At 27.1% G+C, this 22,820-nt stretch overlaps 1 protein-coding gene across 1 annotated transcript in view; it reads right to left on the bottom strand.

Moving 5' to 3' along the window:
- Positions 1-21,865, bottom strand: part of LOC101241040 (solute carrier family 25 member 36-A) — a 55,382-nt gene extending 33,517 nt beyond the window's left edge. The window contains exons 1-2 of the mRNA XM_065812683.1: positions 21,621-21,865; positions 211-274 (exon numbers count right to left, since the gene is read on the bottom strand). Of these exons, the coding sequence (XP_065668755.1) occupies positions 211-274; positions 21,621-21,673 (117 nt within the window). The 5' untranslated portion in view covers positions 21,674-21,865. The remainder of the gene's footprint in view (positions 1-210; positions 275-21,620) is intronic.
- Positions 21,866-22,820: the final 955 nt, after the last annotated feature.

Here is a 22,820-nt window from a genome sequence, read left to right as displayed (position 1 = left end):
TTCCCCATTCTAATCTTACGCCCAAAAGTAACTTTTGAAACAGAGTAAAACAATACTTTTGACATATATCAAGCTCACTCAAAATAAAATAGAAACTATTTTTTACTTTCTTTATTTATAACAAAATAAAATTTAGTTTATTTTTTTGTTTAATTGTATCAAGTATATTTTATATATTTATATTTCTATCTTTAGATACTTTAAAATTACCTGCAATCTTGTTTTAACAACTTCAAGAGGGCATGTTATAATAGCAGCGCTAGTACCTCCGATTCTAAAGAGTAAATAGAGCAACTTCATCATCCAAAAGTTATTAAAGATTCTTAAAATTTTTTTACTTTAACAACTAAAATAATTGTTGTATAAACTAATATTATAAAATTATATAATTGTACTAATATTATAAAACAATTTACTCATTTTTCTATAAATTTATTTTCTTATTTTTATTTATTATTGTCATATATTATATTATTATATGTCGTGATATTGTTAGGCAAAATAAGTTTAAAAAAACACAGCGAAATATTTTCAAGCTTTCAAAGTAATTAAAAGTAAAACCAGTAGAATTGATGATTCCATTTTTAAACATACACATTATACCAATTAAACATATACATTATACCAAAGCCATATACATTTTAACCAATTACACAAGCGATTGCTCATAATTTGAACCCTATCTAAATTTAAATATCTCTGTGGAACTATATTAGGTAACCACAAGTTCTACAGCAAGGATATTGATAATGAGCAACTTGAAAAGGGTACTACTTGCTTTTACAAAACTTGAAATAACAGCAGGTAAAAAGATCACAGTTAGGTGCAATTTCCTACTGGTAATTTACAATTAAAAAGTCAAAATATATGTGATGTATAATTTTTATTAATGGCAAAGTTTAGGTCACATAAACAATTATAAAAACTTATAAAAAATTGCTTCATGTTTTATTCTTATTCAATTGATCATGGTCAAAACTTGATATTTCATGTTTCGACATGAAGCTGATTTTTATTCCAGGAAAGGTGAAACAATAGTAAATAAGCATAACTGACTGGAAAATTTATCAAAAAAGATAATATACATAATATTGAGATGCTAAGGTTGGAATAAAATGACCCATCACTGCTCATGCAGATTTCAAGGGTTGCTTAATATGGAGACATGCAAATTTTGGAGACTTGTATATTGTGGAGAGTAGCATACCTTTAAGGGTTACATACCCCTGAAGGTTACATATAGCAAGTATACAAATTTTTATTAATTTAAAGTCAAATTTCAATTTGTGTCATCAGTTAATTTTTTATTAAAATTTTTCATTGAATCTAAATTTATATAGAGACAAATCAAAAAAAGAACAACAAGAAACATTAATTGCAAAATTGGAAAAAAATTCTTTGCTCACACTGCCACTATGTGTATCTTATGATACACTGTGTATCAGGCTGTCATAAGTATAAATCACAGCTTGAATCAAAAATGTTTAAATTTCTCTGATTTAATGATTCCATAACGCTGTAATTCCTAATTTGTGGTTAATTATAATAACAAAATCAAATTGTTTTGAAGCACTTTAAGTAATCAATCAATAATTTTAGACATCTTCATTTGGTGAAACATTTTAACATCATTTTGAAAATTTAACTTCATGAAGTAAATAACTATTTATTTAATTACAAATATATAATAAAATATATAATTGAATGATTTCAAATTAATATAATTAACTTTAACAGTAAATAAATTACTTTAAACAGCTATTGTATTATTGATATAAAAAAAAAATTTATTTTGTTAATGGTTGCTAAAAACGGGCGCCACAGGCACTCCTGAATTTAATATTTGCCTGTTTTTACCCATTTTTGGCTTACTTGCAGGGCTTGTAAATATTATCCAATATTGTTCATTGTTAATTTAAAATGCTTATGAAAGTCTATGTTATGACATATTAACAAATATTTACATTACAAAAAATATCCTTAAATAATAATGTGTCAGCAAAGTATGGAACTTTTTGTGAAATTTTTTTATTTTTACTTTTTTTGACAAATAAAATAAAATATATAATGGATTAAGATCATTATCTCCTTAATTTCTTTTGAAAAAAATCTATGATATACACAGAGCAGAACAGTTCTAAAGAACAGAAACTTCAATTTCTTTATTAGTAGAGGATTTTAAAATTGAAGGCACAGAGTTAGCAGATTCGTTGTATGATGCTTTGGCTTTTCAAACTGGTTTCTTCCGAGCATTCTTGACCTGGTTTCTTCCAATCTCTTGACCTGGAGGAGATGTTGGAGTTTGTCTTCACTCTCTGCCTTCCCCACATTCTGTTGGATAAGCTTGACAGTCTGCTCAGAGCAATCATTAACAACATCAATGGAGTTTATAAATTCCTGGAACTTAATTTATCTAGGAAACTTATACCAAAACTGATGCCGTAGTTTCATCAAAATACACTCATGGTAAGGCCTAGAATATTGAACATTCCAACTCTCTTTCTTGATAAAATTGGTTAATGAGGGAGACATCCCAGCCATTACTCTATCTCTTTCGAGTGGCTTTCTTTCTGTGAAAACAGAACCTTAGCCATCTCCTAAATCTGCAAAAAGATATTACTGTCCTTGGAAACCAAAACCATTACTACCAAGAAAGGATCTAGATACCAAGTGTGGTTTCTGCACGACTTCAGTACTGACTCAGCAGCAGTGGTTCAATTTGGGCATAGTGGCACATTTGCCAATAGCTGAACTGATCCTAAATAAAATTAATTAGAATATTGTTTTTACCTCAAACAAAGCTTGCACAGTACAAACATATATACATAGGGAGGGAGCAGAAATGCTCCCTCCCTATGACCTTAAGTTCTATGAACTTTTTGAGACTTCAGATTTAAAGGTGAAAAAAGGTGGACTCCTTGGACTGATTAATTAGAATTATTGATAATAATGGAATTCTAAATAAAAAAGAAACTTAAGAAAACCGTACATAATGGCCACACACAACCAACACAATAAATTTTAATTATACTATTCTTAAATAAACTTCACTACCATATTTGAATTATAAGAAGAGTTTTGTTACAAGCATTCTGCAAAAAAAAAAAAAAAAAAAAAAAAAAAAAAAAAAAAAAAAAAAAGGAAGTGTTATCTTACTATTAATAGTAATAATGAAATTTTATTTTGAAAATAAAATTCTTTCTTTAAATGATTATTTTAATAATTTTAAAGCTAATTTTAAATAATTTTACTTTATTAATAATTACCACTTATTTTTTATTATTTATCTTAAATATTTTCTAATATTTTTATCTGTTTCTTGCATTTTACATTATACCATCTTTGAAATGTAAAATACCATTTTACAATCAAACATTTTGTTTTTGTTTCTATTTATCCTATTATATTTTACAGGAACCTGATTAATAGCTATTCTTATATATTACTTGAAAATATCAATCCTGTATAAATTTTTTTATTGTTATTAGGTTATTTTTATTTTTTTCATTTTTAATGTTTTTCAATGTTTTTTAATCTTTTTATAAATTTTAAAAAAAGTATATATCTTTTTAAACATCTGAAAACTATATTTTTGGTAGAATTTGTAAACAGTGTGCTCACATAAGATGTAGTGAAAAATATGGAGTTCTTAATATTGTTGGTTTTGATTGTATAAATCGTATTTTTGGTAAATATAAAGAGTCATAAATTAGATTAAAACAAATTGCGCTGGAAAGATAGTGTGTTTGTAAGTTTTGTTATGTTGGAGATACAGTTGGATTAGCTAGTGTAGCAGAAGAAGTATCAAGAAAAAAATGTGTCTGGGTTAGGTTCAAAGAATAATCTCAACGTCTAAGTTGAGATTATTCTTTGAATATATATAGAGAGCAAAAAAAAAAAAAAATCAATAAAGAAAACTTATACATCACATGCATCTAGAGTGTTATGCTGTATGGCATTGAAACATGGACAATTAAAAATTGATGATGCCCCTCATTTGGAAAGAACATAGAAGATGATGATCGGCTAAATGTATGGTGTGAGTTTATTAGATAAAAAAAAATGATAATGATGATTTATGTATAAAATATAACATGAATTTTAATTAAAGTTAATATATTTAATAGATTTTATCAAAACATTTTTCATCCGAATTCAAAAATCATACTTGTTTTGACGTATTATGAGTTTTTTAGTTATGGTTAATTTCATATTTTCTTGATTTAAGCATAAATTTTCAAAGTATATTGTATCAATCTATTCTAATATTGTAAGGATAATTACATAGCATACAGCACTTTTTCATATAGGGGTCGTCCATAAAATACGTACGCTCATAGGAGGGAGAGGGGAGGTCTTCAAAAAGCGTACGAAAGCGTATGGGGCGAGGGTTCAATTTAAAAGTTCATACTTTTAAATTGAACCCTGGATTTTCTAATTTATCACAATTAACCAGCTAATCAATAGAAAAGTTAAAATTCTGACTAAAGATCTGCCAACATAAAAACATGTATGGTAAAGGGAGTAGAGTTTCCTTCATGGGCGCCCGCAGGATTTTTTGATGTTCCAGATAGGACACTTTCACATATTGTGCAAACTCCAAACTTAAGTATGTTTATATCTATGCCAAATGAAGAGGCCTTGCAGAAAATTGGGATGGCGGAAGCCTGGGAACAAAAAATCCCTAAAATGCTTGCCCCTCTGCCCAAACATGAGAGGACTCATGTTTGGGCAGAGGGGCAAGCATTAACGTAGTAAAATTTTCAACTTTACTATCTAAAACTAAATTTATTGACAGATTTTAAATTTCATAGAAAAATTTTGTAAATAGCAAAAGTTACAACCATGCAAATTTTGGAATACCCCCCCCCCCAAAAAAAAATGTAATTGTAAATTGGTGTAAATTTTGCATGATCATAACTTTTATAATTGTAAAAGGGTGGCGTTTGTGCACACATGCCACCCCTTATATACTGCCTGAAAAAACATCCGCCTTAAGTGTAGTTTATTTTTATTTGATTCATCGTTTAAAACAAAAAAAAAAAACATTAAAGTCTTGACTGGGAATCGAACTCCGGTCTCCGCTTTTAAAGTCTATAATCTTGACCTCTCAGCCAAGAGAACATGTTGATATGCCTTAATTTAACTTTATTAAAATTGATATTTGTATATATTTGAAGATATTTTTTAAAATTGGGATCCTGAGCCACAAACAAAGGGCTTTGGGTTTGTATAAGGTAACTCCTCAACCTTTTTTTTTCAATAAACTTTTTAATGAAGAAAAAAAGTTGGGGAGGAGGAGAGGGTGTTTGAAAAACAAACGTACTTTTTAAAGGAGGTGGGGACTTAAAAGTATACATGGCAGCATGGGGGAGGGTGGGGTTAAATTTCAAAATATTGACGTACATACTTTATGGACGACCCCATATTGAAAAGTATTTAAAAAATACAACATTAATGAAAACAATAAGAAACATTACAATTCTTTACTATAAATATTTTTAAATCTACAGTTACAATACAATTTTTTACTATAAACTTTTTTCTAAAAATTTGAAATAATTTGATGATTGAGATTTTTTTTAGTGAATACTTTTATCTTTTCTGATTAGAAATCATAAATAACTTTCCATCATAGAAGTATTCTATCACCCCTGATATCTACTTTTTTTACAATGTCTTGATGAAATCTCTCACCATGCCACCACTAAAATCATGTTTTTGTAGAAGAAATCTATGTGTGAATTCAACATGCAATTTTATGAACATACACCAAACCCAGTTTTTTGAACTTTTCAATAAGATTTGCAACAAGTTGTTTGAATTAGGGTCTTTAGGATTTCCTAGAAATCCACTAACTACATCATAAAATGCACAACAACCTTCTTTTTCAACTTTTGCTTTTTTGAGTTTCTCTGACTTCAATATTGCTGTTATTTGTGGTCCAGCAGATATACAACATTTAAAGTCTTCCATAAAGAAAGCACAGAAGTATAGGAAAAAGGGGTGATTCATAAACTTACAAACGCATACAAGAAGGGTGGGTGTTAAAGAAAGCGAATACATAGGCAGTTTGACTATCTCTCATTCTCTAACTCTCCAAAAATTTGATTTCTTTTTTTTTGAACAAAAACATTGAAGTGAATCATGAGTTTAAAAAAACCACTGTTATGTTTTTTTTCGTAATAAATATTGCATGCGTATGCAGAGGAGGGAGGGAAGGAAGAGGGTTGAAAACATACAGGTGTATACACAGAGGAGGAGGAGTATACGTACTTTATGGATGCCTTCTTTGATTTTTGTCTCAGATTTGGAAACATGAGACAAACTTAAAAAGCTATGAGCCCAAAATCTAAGGCTTTTTCAAACTGTTTTACCATTTCTAGTTTGGTATAAAGTGGGGGCAATAAGACTTTGTTGGAATCTACAAGGTTGCTTTGCAAACATTAAACAATCCTAACTTCAGTTCCATTCATGGGGGCGGATGAACTTTCTTGTAATAATCATCCTTAGTCCTATAAGCAAAAGAAACATAAATACTTTGTGTATCTACCTTGCAAACCAAGCAAGAAAGCAAGTGTCTTGAAATCACTACAAACAACTCATCTGAATTCACCTGACCCACTTGAATTCAGAATAATTCAATTTGTCAAGAAGTTTGTGGACATTATCATAGTTTTCTTTCTTCTGTACTAAGTGTGCAAGAGCAAAAATGAATAACTTCCATTGTGAAGAAACACTGCTTTGAGACTGTTCTATGAACAGTCACATTGTGCAGAATCATGCTTGAGTCTATGAGAAATAAATAAACCAGTCACATCTTTACAAAAACATAGATCATTACACAAGTCATAGTAGAATGTGCAGCATTATAAATTCACATGTTGAGTAAAATAGATAACTTTTTAATTTTTTAGTTAACTAAAATGCATTTGTTTTGGATCTGTTGGTAAAAAAAAAAACTTTGAACGCAGGGTTTGATTTATAAACGACCCAAAAGAGAGCCCATTTAAAAAAAAAAATTTTCAAGAAAAAAATTATTTTTTTGGTTTAGAGATTGTTCATAAATTACACAATGCTATATTTTGTTAATAAACAAAACAAAAAAGATCAATAGTTTTCCTTGGCAGAGCCTTAAATTAAATAAAAAATTAAAATAGCTCTTAAGTATTAATGAAAATTGCTGCCTGAAAGATCTTAAGATCTCCTACTTCTTTTTTAAAAATAAATTTAGTGTGGCATAATTTATGGACAATTTCTAATTAAAGGGATCCTAAAACTCTGAGACATTTTGTGTTCATATTAAAGAGAATAATAAAAAAAAATGTTTGAGCTAAATTTTTTTGATTAAAACAAAAGAATAAATGCATACCAAGAAAAACTAACTTTTTTATTTTAGTCGAAGCTCGCCTTCTCCATTTTGCTGTAGGCCAAAAAGTCAGCATTATATATGCTGCAATCTACAGACTTGATAAATTATTCATAAAATTTTCAAAAAAATCAATGACGTCATGTACTGAAACTCTTAGGAATAAAACACGCTTGAATAAATTATCAAGTCTGTAGATTGTGATGTATATATTGCTGACTTATTGGCTTACAACAAAACAGAGAAGGCAAGCTTCGACTAAAATAAAATAGTTTTTTTTGTATTTTTTTGGTATGCATTTATTCTTTTGTTGTAATCAAAAAAAATCAGCCTAAACATTTTTTTTTCTATCATTCTCTTGAATACAACATGTAAATATAAACACAGCATGTCTCAGAGATTTGAGATCCCTTTAAATATATTTTATTTTATATTATTATTTTATTAAAACTGCACTTTATAACTACTTTGATGGCACCACCGCCCTCATTTTAAACCTATTTTAGAGCTTTTTGGAAATTCCTAGAGGTCACTGATAGCCACAAGGCAAACCATATCTGAAAAATGCTTTTCTGTGTGTTTCTTCCGAAAATGTATAAAAATTAAAAAATAATAAAATTTTTTGATAAAGTAATTCACATAAGAACCAAGAGTAAAAAAAAAAATTTCAAACAATTTCATCTTCATTAAATTTTTAAATTTATCAAATTTAAAGTTTAAGTTTTTTTTAATTAATTCAATTTTACAGTTTTTTGGCCAAAATAAGTTTTTTGCTAACACCATTGCCGACATTTTAAGCCTGTTTTGAAACTTTTTTAATTTCTAATGATTCCTGATAGACATGAGGTGAGCCGCTGCCCAAAAAATACTTAGCATCAGGGCTTAGAAGCCAAGGTGAAAAAATTAGCTCCAGGCTCCGGCTCTGGCTCTATTAGATCTTTTGGCTCCAGCTGCATAGTGGCTCCAGAAAAAAAAGTTAAAAAAATATATATATTTTATAAAATATCAGGTTTAAGTTAAGAACACAGATTGCTTGATAGAAACTCAAGTGCAGAAAAAATGCCTCTCTAAACTTGCTTGTGAGAAAGCCATACAAGTGACTACTCCGCACATTTATGTATCCTTATAGGATAATCATGAAATCCCTCAAAAGCTGATTTCACTTTTAAAAGTTATTTTTCTTCCATCCATAATATGTATTAAAACTAAATAAAATTATACTTATGAATAATACTCATACCTTGATCTTCCAAATTATCAAAGAAAGGAGCCAGCTCCTTAGCCAGCTCCGCCTGGAAATATTTCAGCTACAGCTCTGCCTCAGCTCCTTGTAAATACACCAGCTCCAGATAGCTCTGGCTCCAGCTCTGGCTCCAGCTCTGGAGTTGGTTAGGCAAAGCAGCTTCGAAGCCCTACTTTACCTAACTTTTTTTCAAAAAATGCATGAGAATTTAAAAAAATATTTTTTAACACAATTCCCAAATAACAAAAAAAAAAAAAAAATTAAACAAAAATTTTTTAGGAGCTCTTATTTTCATTCTTTATAAATCAAAATGCATCAGAATTCTTTTTATTTTACCAATAAGTCCGGAATGACCACATTTTAACACACACTTTATATTAGCAAACAGACAATCTCTAATGGACTTATTATAAAAGGACAAAAATAGACTTCGACAAAGCACTAATTGCAACAATTTTAATTACAACTATCAAAAATGAATTGTCTATAAAAAATGTTTGTCTTTCTAGACAATCATTTTAAAAACGGACACTAAATGAACAATCTCGATTTTTTAATGAGGTATAGAAGATCTATTTAATATATAATTTGGACTTATAACGAGTAATTAAATTTTCACTGCAGCATCGTTTCAAAAACTGAAAACGAGCACAAAATTAAAAATACAATTTTTCTAACAGAAGTTCATTTTTTAATTTTTTGTCCAGCGTGTGCTGTTGATTAAAAAGTTAATGTCTATTTAAAAACCTCAAAATGGACTATTTTGTGCTCAATTGAAGTTCATTAATTACTCAGTTCAGTTGTTTTTCAATTCTCAGTGAATGTGCGTGAAAATTTATTTTTAAAATGCCCTCTCCAGTTTGGGATTACTTCAAAAAAGTTGAAGGTAAGTTTATCATTTAAAAAATTTTCCTTAGTCACTAAAATCTTTATCACCTTCAATAAAATTATTTTAAAAATATGTGATCAAGGAGTTTTTTTGTTTCTAAGGGATTTTTTGGGTAATTTAGATTTTATTGGCAAAAATCAATATTTCTGGTTTTATGAAATCAAGTAAATTTAGACAAAATCATAGACACCAAATAGACAAAAAATTATGCTTTGTAGACTTATGAAGTGAAAATTATTTTTTAACTGAGCAATCTTAGGACACCATCAAAAATTTGATAGACACAACAAGGACAAAAAATTAAACATTTGTTGTGTCCATTACAACATACAGAATTGTCTATGTCTGTGTTGTAAGTCTATCCATAGACTAGTCTGGTTACTACTTTATATCATTTCTAGTACACAGTGTCCTGCAGTTTTCACCTAGTAAATTCTATTCCATCAGCCTTGATAAAAAAAGTTTAGCTCCTAAATTAGAAAGACCTAAATCTCAGATTAAACAACCTAGTGTAAGAATGAAAAAACAACATATAGCAACTTCAACATAGACATAAATAACAGTAGCGCTCATAACTTCATAAAAAATAAATATATAGTAAATACTTCTTAATTAAACTAAATTTAAGACTTTTGGACAGTATACTTACTTGTAAAAATGTAAGTATACTTGGTGAGAAGTATACTTACAACTTGTGGTGGTTGCAGTACTGGTAGGCTGTCATCATATGGGACAGATGCTTGTATGTCTAGATATTGAAGAGCTTGTTTCCCTTAAGCTTTTCTATACTTTGTAATATTAATCATACAAAAGTAACAGTAATCATGATAGTTCTTTGGTTCTCTACATACTCTGGGAGCAGCAAAAGACATTGTCTTTCTTCTACCTTATAACCATCCAGCTGGTTCGGCAGGTTCTACATATCCACAAGCACAAGGTTCCACAAGGAGTCTACAGTTTGTCCTGATCACCGATGAGCATTCCAAAATATTTTGTGTACACTATTCCTGATAGTACCCTTCACGATCTTATATAAAACCTGATTTTTGTAATATCTACATGCAAAACATATCATGAGAAATTTGACACCCTCTAATAGCCATTATAAGAAGAATAGAACTTATACCATCAGTACAAATATGTATATAATACTATTACATACGTATTTAGAGTAGCTTAAGATGTTTTTAAAACATGTTACTTTGGTCTTTATTTTTATAGGTTTTATAAAAGATTTTATTTAAATTTTTAATGCTGAAACATAAAAACTTGTACTTAAAGTAACTATTAATGACGTATTTTTTTGACTATAATATATATCTGCCCCACTATTAAAACTGAGGCTAAAAGTAAGGATTTTAAAAAGATTTAAAGAGATATTTTCCTAATATTTAAGGCTTGGTCGTGAACATCAATTTTTTGAAAGAAAAAGTAAGGTGAAATATGGAGAAAATGATTACATTAAAAATAGAATCTTATTTTTTTCAATAAATTTTAAATATAAACCGAGAAATTATTATAAATTAATATATTACTTTTTATATATATATAAATATATATATAATAAAAAAAAAGGTTTGCAAACTATCAAAGAACTATATATTTTCTTCTTTATTAATAAGTATAATCCATATTATATAAGATCGTGAAGGGTACTATCAAAATTTCCAAGATGATCAAAAAAATAATAATAAGGGGAAATTAAGAGAGAGCAGTCAAATTTTAACTTTTTAAAAGGCTATTTAAGGACATTTAAGGAGGTTTTTATTTTTTAGGGATATTTAAGGTTTTTAAGGAGGAGTGGGAGCCCTGTCATATAACTACTATACTTTTATTATCCAAGCCTGCAAGAAAAGCGCACTAACAACCTCCCTTTTTGTTTAGTTTTGCGAGGCATTAACATTGTATAGGCGCTTAGTTGCTTTATAACTTTAAAACAGTTAATAATAGAGATTTTTTTTTTGCATTTTTGGAATTAACAGAGAAAACTAACTTATAAACACAAAAAAATTTATGATGGGCAAAAATTTCATAATAATTTGTAATATTGTGTAATTGAAGACTCAAAGACTTTGCTAATAAAAGTGATTGACTGATAGTTAGAGAAGCTAGAGCAATCATTAAGTTTTTAAAAACTAGAATTAGCTAAGCACTTCTTAATTAGTTTAGAGAGTTAGAAGAGAGTTCTCGAAAACACATTTTTGTAAAACTGTAACAATAATGTTGTCAAGACCACAAGCTTTTGAAAAGTTAATGTGAGGAATAACTTTAATGGTAACTATAGCAGCACACAAATATAAATACTTGATGTGGAGCAAAATATCATCTCAAAAACCTTTTTATAAATATAATTCACAGAAAATTATCCCGATCACTTGTTTTTCTGATATAAATTTAAAAATGAATTTAATCTTGGGCCTACCCCTAATACAAGAAAAAAAGCATTATTATATAAATATAGTATTGAACTTAAAAAACCTCAAACAAAAAAAAATTGAGAAATTAAAATATTTTTTAATTTAAGTTAACAAGTAAATAATAAGTAAATTAATGATAAACTTTATGTTGACTTCAATAAACTTTACATAAAAGACTGTTTTTAGAAAAGACAAAAAATGCAACAATATTTTTCACTTTAAAACTGATATTTGATAACTATATTTTATGTTGCAAAAAACATAATTCTTTGAAATGGCATCACTATTGTGACTGTGAAAAGAACCCTAAATTGTAATACTTTATTACTTGAATGAAATATTGTGCTTTATAATAAATTTATAATAAAACCCACTATGTGGAAGACCTAGTATAAATCAGCTTTAATCACCATAAATCATTCTGCCATTAAAAAAATACTACAGATATGTGCACCTAAAGGCTGTTACAGAAAGTACATACAGTCGCATGTCTTCTTTGGCCACGCATAAAATATTATTTTTAGACAACTTGAACACAGCTGTTTTCACATTCTGACAATTCAAGAGTTTTAAAAATGCGGTGAAAGAACTAAGCTAAACTAAACTAGAGCAAACTAAAAAAAAAAACAATACTAAAAATTTTAAAAGATAATTTAAGAAAAGTCATTTAAAACCTTTGAAAAAATCTTCAGAAAAATTCAAAGTTTTAAAGTTATGTATTCTAAACATTATTATAATTTTTTTTTTTTTTTTTTCAATCCATTTATTTAACCATAAAATATGAAAAATTTACAATAGTATATTATAAACTCACATAAATAAGGTTAGGTGTCACTCATATAGTTAAAAACTAGTCAATGGAGTGACACCTTAAAAAAACAAATTCAAAAAAAAAAAAAAAAAGCTATAAATAAAACATAGAAAGAATTTAAAATAAAGAGAAAAAAATACATAAATAAAAAATAAAAAAAAGGAAAGAAAAGAAAATAAAGCACTAGTAAATAAAGATGATATTAATAACTGCAATAATAATAAAATAAAAATATTAATAATAAAAATATGCATAAAACAACATTACAAATAGTAGCTATAACATGATAACTTTACTAAATATACCAACATTCTTCTTCTCAAATGAAACCAAATTATAACTGATGATAAAAAATATGGTAAAAATAATTATAGTAAAGTTTATAACTATGACAGAAATTATTAAAATAAACATAACATTAGCAAAAATTAGGACAATAACCATAAAACTATTACTACAATGGAATCACTATCACTATCATTATAGATAATATTAAAAAGATTTCTAAAACAAATATAAATTAATGATAATAGTAATAATAGTAGTAGAGTTAAAAAAAAAAAAAAAAAGACGGTATAAAATAAAAGTAATAATAGTTTTATAAATAATAATATAAAAAAACCAATAGTAATAAAAGCTAAAATTAATATTCATTAAATATATAAAAAAATTTCTTAATTTGGTTTCGATTGAGAAGAAGAATGTTGGTAATAAAGGGTATTTAGTTAAAATCATTTTTTTTTATAAATGGTATAATTTGGTTCCAGTGAGAAATTGATTTATAAAGAGCATGCCATATTTGATAGTGTTGAAAAAGGAGCTGTGCGAATTAAAATTTTCAGTATTTTTAGTGTAATTTTTGTGTCACTTGTTTTTATAAAAAAATTATTAAATGAATTTAGTAGTTTATTTTGAAAAAAAATCAAACACAAAGGGACAATTATTAAGCTTTACAAGATCTTGAAATTTTAAAATTTTAATTCAGAAAACCTATTTTGGATATTAGATCATAAAGGAGAAAATGTCATAATTCTTATGGATGTAATAGAAAACTACCTTTTCGACCCCAATTAGTGCAACAATAACTTATATGTGAGGAAAACAAGGAATAATAAATTGATATATATATTTTTTTTGTTAATTCACCTCCCCAAGGCCAAGAAGGTCACTACAGACGAGGAGGCTACTTAATTATGGTTATAACTCTCACTCAACTCTATAACTCCAAAATACGAACCTTGACAAACAAGGCCGCTACACGGAGAAACAAGTTTAGCGCGGTACTACCAAGGACGTGGTGGGGATCGAACTCAGAATCTCTCGCTTATAAAGCGAGTGCTCTACCACTACACCACTACCGCATATGATACTAGAATATGTTGGGGAACATAGTGTCGTATTAATGGCAACATACTATTGGCACGTGAGAGTTTTTTATTTAATTGAATTAGTTGATAGAACCATGATGATAGTTTTGTCAAGAAATAGCCCTAGGTATTTTATGTATTTAGATGGAACAAGTCTTTTACTGTTAATTCTATTTTTTACATTATCTTATTTTTTTGGAGGGTAAAAAATAATAAATTAAGTTTTATTGATATTTAGAGAAATACAGTTACTATTTAACCAATGACACAAATGATGGAGATCTGAATTAACTTTTTACAAAGCTGCACAAGTGATTTATTTATGCATAGAAGATTAGTGTCTTCAGCGAAATGATGAACAACCAAATTATTTATAGAGAGAGGCAGATTGTTAATATATATTAAAAACAGTAAAGGCCCTAGAACAGAACTCTGTGGGACCCCATATTTAATAACTTTACTTATGGATTAAAACCAAGGAAAAAAGTAGATAAGAATATTACGAATATAAGAATATAAAAGAAACATTTTTCGAGACTTTTTTCAGTATATTAAGGAAATACTTTATAACTTGCACTAGAAACACAGATAATTTTTACATTTGTTTTTCAAATGTCTTTGTTAAACTTTACTGTTTTTATCAATGCACAGGAGATCAATGCAACAGAGCAATCGTTATGCTGATTATCTCTAGTAATTCGTATTAACATTGGAAATTGGGCAATATAAAAGAAACAATTTCAGCATGCAACAAATGCGGTAAATACATTTATTAAAGAAACTATGTTATTCTTTTACTTAACTTATTCCACCATTAACAAAATTTATTAATTAAATAATATTTTTTTTAAATAAATAACAATTTATTTTCTTATTTTCCTATTGATTGAAGATATTGATGTATTGAGAAAAAACGCCAAATATAGCAAAAACTTTTTTAAAAGCGAAAAGACGTTAAAACAAATAATATACATAATAAACAAATAAACGTAAGAAAAAAAATTAACAAAATTTCTTATAGTTCTATTGTATAGAGCAAATTAGTTTCTTAATTATATGGCTTGATAAAAATCTTGAATAAATTGCATATCAAAACTTTCAATTGTTGTTAAATAATTAAAAAAGATTTTTTTTTCAACAACGACTCTAAAAATAAGAATACAAAAAATGTATAGAAATTTTATAAAAAAAAAATTTTTTAATTCACTTTTTTTAATTATTAAATTTTCTAGTTTATTTAATTAAACTTGATATTTCAATACAATTTTGTTTCCTTTTTTAAGGATTGTTTTTTTTTCTAAATAGATAAGTTAAGCTTTTGCCGCGAATTATTGAAATAAGTTAAAAGATACGAACTGCCGTGGTCAGTTAGTTTTAAAAAATTACTTTAAACGTGGACGAGCAAGGTAGCACACCCTTCCTAGTAAGGCTTGATATATGATAAAGTTTTAAAAATGCGCAAAAAAAGTTAAACTGTACAATGGAGAGCTCCATTGTCCAGTTAAACTTTATATGTGCATTTTTAAAACCTTATCAAACCTCTAAAAAACATCTTTTGAATGATGACTTATAATTTGCTGCTTGACTTAGAGAATACTGATGTCGTTATGTGACAAATGCTTGCAGATTATAGCAGCTTAATTTGTTAATACTCCAGTAAATATCACTTTGAGACATCTTAATTTGACATAATTTATCATAATTTATTTTCTGATTGTTGGACATGTTCTCTTATCTCCTTCATATTCACAATCTAAGGAATCACTAGTACTAGATATCTGATCATAATATATTAATTTTGATATTGAGGCTGATAAACAGTCAGCTTTCATCTCTTTGAAGGGTGAATGGTTTCCTTGTTTGCAACTTTACCTGTTGAGTACTCTATTCTGCCTTAGCTTTTCACATGTTGGTGGTAAAGTTGCTGACCTTCAGTGGATAACCAACGACCATTAATTTAAGTAATATCAAACAGTTTATGTCATAAATAACTGCTTATAATCTCCCTTGGAGAGTTGTGTTGTTTTATAACTTGTGTATATAATTACTACTTTATATATATATATATATATATATATGTCCCTTAGGGAATTACAATTAACTAATATTAACATTTTCTATTGTATAACTTTCATATGATAGATAAAACCTTAGATATTAGGAGGTGTTATTATTTCAATTTACCTATCATATACTTCTATAAAAAAAAAAAAAAAAGTTAAAGCCTAAAAGTTAAAATGTTAGTCAAAAAGTTATCCGTATGGAGAAATACCTTCGTCCTGAAAGATTTGACGCAAATCTAAACTCTTCAATGTCAAGTAAAGAGTGGATTCACTGGTTTAAAACTTCTTTTTATCCAGAGAATCTACGTTTGATGAAAAGCTAAGAGTATTGATAAACTTTGTAACACCTAATGCTCACCTCATAAAAGCAACCTAACCATTTGAACAACTTAATGTAGATTTTAAAGCCTCTCTTCCAACATCAACTAAAAACCATTATATCTTTACAATTATTGACAAATACTTGGGATTTCCATTTGCTTTTCCTTGTCCTGATACTTCCTCTTCTTCAGCATTAAAGTGTTTCAAGAACTTGTTTTCTTTGTTAGGCACCCCTGCTTATATTTATTCTGACAGAGGCAGCAATCAGAGGAACTTCGTAATTTTATACATACTCGAGGTGTTGCAACTAGAAGAACAATGCCTTATAATCCAAGATGAAACATATAGGTAGAGCGCTTTAACGGGATAATAAGGAAAACAGCAACACTAGCTCTCAAATCAAGAAATCTGCCAGTTGAAAACTGAGAGATTGTGCTACAAGATGCATTACACTCAATACGACCATTACTGTACACTGCAATAAATGCAACATTACATAAGAAGTTCTTCAATTTTCCGTGGAGATCTTCAAGCAGGCAATTTATCCCAACTTGGCTGCTAGAACAGGGGAAAGTGTTTGTGAAGAAACATCTTCGATCTAGCAAATACGATCCCCTAGTTGAAAAAGTTGAACTAATAGAAGTCGAGTCTCAGTATTCGCACATCAAATTTCGATTAATTAATATTAACATTTCCTAATGTTTGATTTACATATGATAGATAAAACCTTAAATACTAAGAGGTGTTATTATTTCAGTTTATGATGAATATTTTAAGAGCATCATATTTTCCTCTTTTTACACATTCATAATAATTTTCAATAATTTGTCAAGCTTTGCTATATATTTGATGTAAAACATATGTAAAATCCAATTTGATTTTCCATAATATTGTTACTTCTTTGGAAGTTTTTCACTATATGATCTTTTCTTTAAAATTTTTGCTCCAAGAAACTCATCTAATATAATCAAGAAACTGGTAATCATCAAACTTGTTTTTGTAATTAATTGTTTATATCATTCAATAATAACATTTTTCTTATAGTGATGATTCTTTTAGAGACACATTTCTTTTTTTTTCTGATTATTATTTTTGGACCAGATAGTTAAGCAGCCATATATATCAATCAATCAATCAATCAAAATTTATTGACAGGCTCAAGACCCAATAAAATAAATATACAATGGGTAAAATAAAGTGGATTAGAATAAAACAAAGACTAACGCACTTGAATATAAACAAAACCCAAAAAAAATTAAAAAAATAAAATGAAGATAAGAAAAAAAAATAAAAAATAAAATAAAGATAAGAAAATAAATTAAAGTGAATATAACTCAGCTCTTCATTTAAACATCAGTGGAGACTGCAAGAACCTGTCTGAGTTAACAAAAGCTTTTATGACGAGGTTCTCACTATTCTGCAGCAGTAATAGGAGTATTGTTGCTTGCGAATAACAACATTAAGTGAATGGGGACCATGTTTCACAAATAATTCACTTCCACTGTTCCATGGTGGCTTTTTTAATATCAAGCGAAGTGCATTATTAAATGCAACACATAGGCGATGGAATGAGTCTTTTCTCCAAAGATACCACAGCTGACATCCATAGATAGGGCTGCAAAAGGCATTAAATAACATGATCTTTGTTTGTATTTGTGTAGAGCTGAACTTTCTACGGATGAGGTTAGCTTTAGCATACATAGAGCGCACCTGTTCTAAAATATCTTTGTCATCCTGCATATCGTTTGAGATCAAGTGACCCAGGTATTTATATTGACTAGTGTATGTGAGAACCATGCCAGATAATGTGAAACGAGGGCTATTTATAAGGGGTTTATAAATTTCAAAAAACATTATTTGAGACTTAATATTGTTATAAACTATATCATGTTTCACAGCATAACTGGAGCATAAATCAAGTAAGATCTGGAGACCTTTGACTGAGGGTGCACACAGGACAATATCATCAGCATAAAGAAGATGGTTAACAAGAGAAGGACCCAAGCAACAGCCTACGGTAGTTTTATTGAGTAAAACACTAAGATCGTTAATATATATATTAAATAGAAGAGGAGACAGTACACCTCCTTGTATATATATATATATATATATATATATATATATATATATATATATATATATATATATATATATATATATATATATACATATATATATATATATATATATATATATATGTATATATTTATATATACATATATATATATATATATATATATATATATATATATATATATATATATATATATATATATATATATATATAAATGAATACAATGTTCTACCTGATATAATATACTATATTATACTACATAGAACATTGTATTTATTTATATATAACTTTTTTTGTATTTATTTTAACTATTAGAAAAAGCATTTTATTTATTACATTTGTAGATAGAACAAAATATATATCGTACACCCAGATAAAGGGTGCCACAAGTCAAAAATTATGGATATTGAGTTATGAATGTCATTTGATAGTATGTTATGTGTTGTACATATGGTGACAAAATGCTACAAGTCTAAAACGAATATTTCCAAAATGACAGATACAAATGGCACTCTTAGTTGGAAAAAATATTGAAAACTTAAAACTTTAATTTTTAAGTTTGACACTTTTTGACTTGTGGTACCCTTGATCTGGGTGTACAATATATATATATATATATATATATATATATATATATATATATATATATATATATATATATATATATATATATATATATATATATATATATATATATATATATATATATATATATGTATATATATATATGTATATATATATATATGTATATATATATATATATATATATATATATATATATATATATATATATATATATATATATATATATATATATAAAAAGTGCTCAATGTTCTTAAAGAACAGAGCAATAATAAATTAGTAAAAAACACTTATCTAACTGTTATCTTCTACTTTAAGTTTCACCATTGCTGGATCATCAGGAAGAGTTCTCTTCCTGATGATCCAGCAATGTTGAAACTTAAAGTAGAAGATAACAGTTAGATAAGTGTTTTTTACTAATTTATATATATATATATATATATATATATATATATATATATATATATATATATATATATATATATATAAACCAAAAGTCTGCTGATTCAAACAAAATACTATGTAGGTATGAGAATGATAAAGATAGGTAGAATGGCTCTTGAATTCGATCTTATATTACTTATGTTAGAAAGTTCAAACAGTTTAATGAGGGCATCGTATTTTTCCTTTTTTACACATTTATCATTATCTTCAATAATTTGTCAAGCTTTGCTTATATATATATTTGATGTGAAACATGCTATATATACATACATACATACATATATATATATATATATATATATATATATATATATATATATATATATATATATATATATATATATATATTGTACACCCAGATCAATATGATTATATATATAATAGCAGCCATAGTGCAGTGGTTAGAGTTCTGGCTCAGAACAAAGAACTCCAAGGTTCGATGACAGATCTGGCCAGTTAAACAAAATTGGTAAGGAAAAAGGCGTAAATATCTTAATTAAATGCTTTTCCATGATAGTTATAAGCAACTCAAACTCTTTACACTGTAAAGAGTTTGAGTTGCATTATAACAGGACTCCCACTTTTAAAACTGAGGCTAAAAGTAAGGATTCTAAGGAGATTTAAGGAGATATTTTCCTTATATTTAAGGAGATTTGGTCGCGAACAACAATTTTTTGAAAGAAAAAGTAAGAGGAATTAAGGAGAAAACAGTTACATTGGAAACAGAATTTGATTTTTTTCAATAAATTTTAAATATAAACAGAAAAATTATTATAAATTAATATATTATTTCATATATATATAAATATAAATATATATATATATATTCAAAATATAGGTTTGCAAACTATCAAAGAACTATACATTTTCTTCTTTATTAATAAGTATAATCCTTCACTTTAATAAAATTTCCTAGATGATTGATAAATAAAAATAAATAAGGAGAAATTAAGGAGAGTAGTCAAGTTTTACCTTTTTTTAAGGATATTTAAGGATTTTTAAGGAGGATTATTTTTTTTAAGGATATTTAAGGTTTTTAAGGAGGAGTGGGAACCCTGTCTAACAACTAATTTTAACAACAATAGAAAGTAAGTTCATTTGTTTGACAACATTTTACGCTTTATATAAACAGTTAGATAAATATTAGATATTTATATCGCTTTTAATTGTTTTATAAAGCTCTAGATTGTTCTGAAAAATTAAAAAGTTGCCAAATTTCCAGAAAGCTCTGGAAGTTCAAAAAAATTTCTAGAACGTTATAAAAAGTAGTAAAGAGCTGTTGGTATTTGGAGAAAAATCTGGAAAGTTCTGATGTCATAAAAAGTTTCAGAAACCATTACCAAGTAGAAGTAATAAAGCAGGCTTGTTAAATATATAGTTATTCTATATATTTATTTTGGAGTGACCATTTTTTTAAATTATGAAAAATCAGGGCTGAGGTTAATTTTACTAATTTTTTTAATTTTTTTTTTCCAAAACTAAATGACCCATGTCATAAACATATTGTTAGACAAATTATAGAGAATCATATAACAATATATTATCTAACTATTTGGGAAACTTTACAAAATGTTGCATAGCTTTTTGTGATCATTTCAACAAATTTCAGTAAACTGTTGTAAAAATAAAAATACAGGATGTAACGAAGTATACTAGGGCATTCAAAATGGATCAATTGTTAAATCAAAGTCCAAAAGTGTCAAAATGTTGTTAATAAAAAATCATAACATGGTCTTTATTTATCAAAAACAATTATATCAAGCAGAAAATTGTTACATAAATAAAAGAAGATAATGCCAATCGCTGCTTTAATAATTATAGAGTTATTAAGTTATTTTGCATATCTAATTTTGTATGAGTGGAAATTAGTTGTTTTCTTTTATAACAAGATTATTTTTAACAAGATTTTTCGATTCTAAAGACTTTATATATATTTAAAAAAAAAGGACTATAAAATATATAAATATAGCATAAATTTTTAGCAAATTATTTATACTTATTGTCATTATTTATTTTTTTTTGTTACAATTTTTAACTTACGCTCCAGCAATAAAATTGATTATCGTAGAACTTCTGCATTCTTTGTAATCCATGAAATTAAGTTATGGTTTATATAATTAAGTTGAATTTAAGTTTCACATAACCCAAAATTTTGTTAAAAAAAATTAAATTTTTAAATCTAGTATTAGAATAATACTAAATATATTTATAAAATATATACAGTGTGATTATTTATTTTTGTTTACAAAATTGATGCGATATTCTTATAGCATCCACATTTTTTCGGCTTGATTTCGGTAAATGAACTTTATCATCACGTGCCATTAAATCAATAAGAACATGACTTCTGACATTGGAAATCTTATCTAAAAAATTCTGCCCTAATAAAAAATACGTTTTGAAAATATTAATTCAATCTATTATTATTTATATTTTTCTTGTTTTCGAGCTGAGGTTTTCAATGCAATACTATCATTGTGGATCAAATAAATGATGCTCTTATGAATACAATGGTGGCACTGTAGACAAAATTTGTCATCCCAACTACACCTCAAGTAAAAAATAGATTCTTCAATAAGGTTCTACTGGCATAAGTTAAAAAATATTAAATAGGAAGTTATCTCGTAGTTTACCTCTTCCCAAACCTCTTTAGATACTACTAGCTATATATATTTCTTGGATAAGTCAAGATGATAAGTTTTTGCATGTAACATTTATAGTATAACAAACGTATACAGCATAAATTTATACAAATAAAAAAAAAGAATAAAACACAAAATTAATTAATATTTAGTCATAGCAAGCACGCTGGAATGGTTTAAAAGCAGGGATGGCAAACCAAAATAAAAAGACACTTGTAAAATAGCAAACACAAATTTAAAATAGCAACACAAATTTTTGGTATACACTATACCTAACATACATGAAACTTTTAATTAATTCTTCCGTGCTCCGTATAAAAAATAGAATGTCATAAAATGAAATTAACATTAATGGTTATAGGAATGCTATTAAACAGTAGGTACCGAATAAGTTGACTGTTTCTTGCTAGTTACTTGCTAGATGGCAACATATTTCATTATGCCATTCTTAGCTTTGTCTAAAAGTGTCTACTACCATTCATTGAATGATAACATGAATGTTAACATGAATGATTTGTGTTAACAAATTTTTCTGCGTTTGTTAATATTAATTTTGTCTAATTTCTTTTTATATCTTGGCAAACACAATGCTGTTCAG

Source organism: Hydra vulgaris, chromosome 12, assembly GCF_038396675.1.
Source record: "Hydra vulgaris chromosome 12, alternate assembly HydraT2T_AEP".
Classification (NCBI taxonomy): Eukaryota; Metazoa; Cnidaria; class Hydrozoa; order Anthoathecata; family Hydridae; genus Hydra; species Hydra vulgaris.
This window is presented reverse-complemented; position numbering and strand designations above follow the sequence as displayed.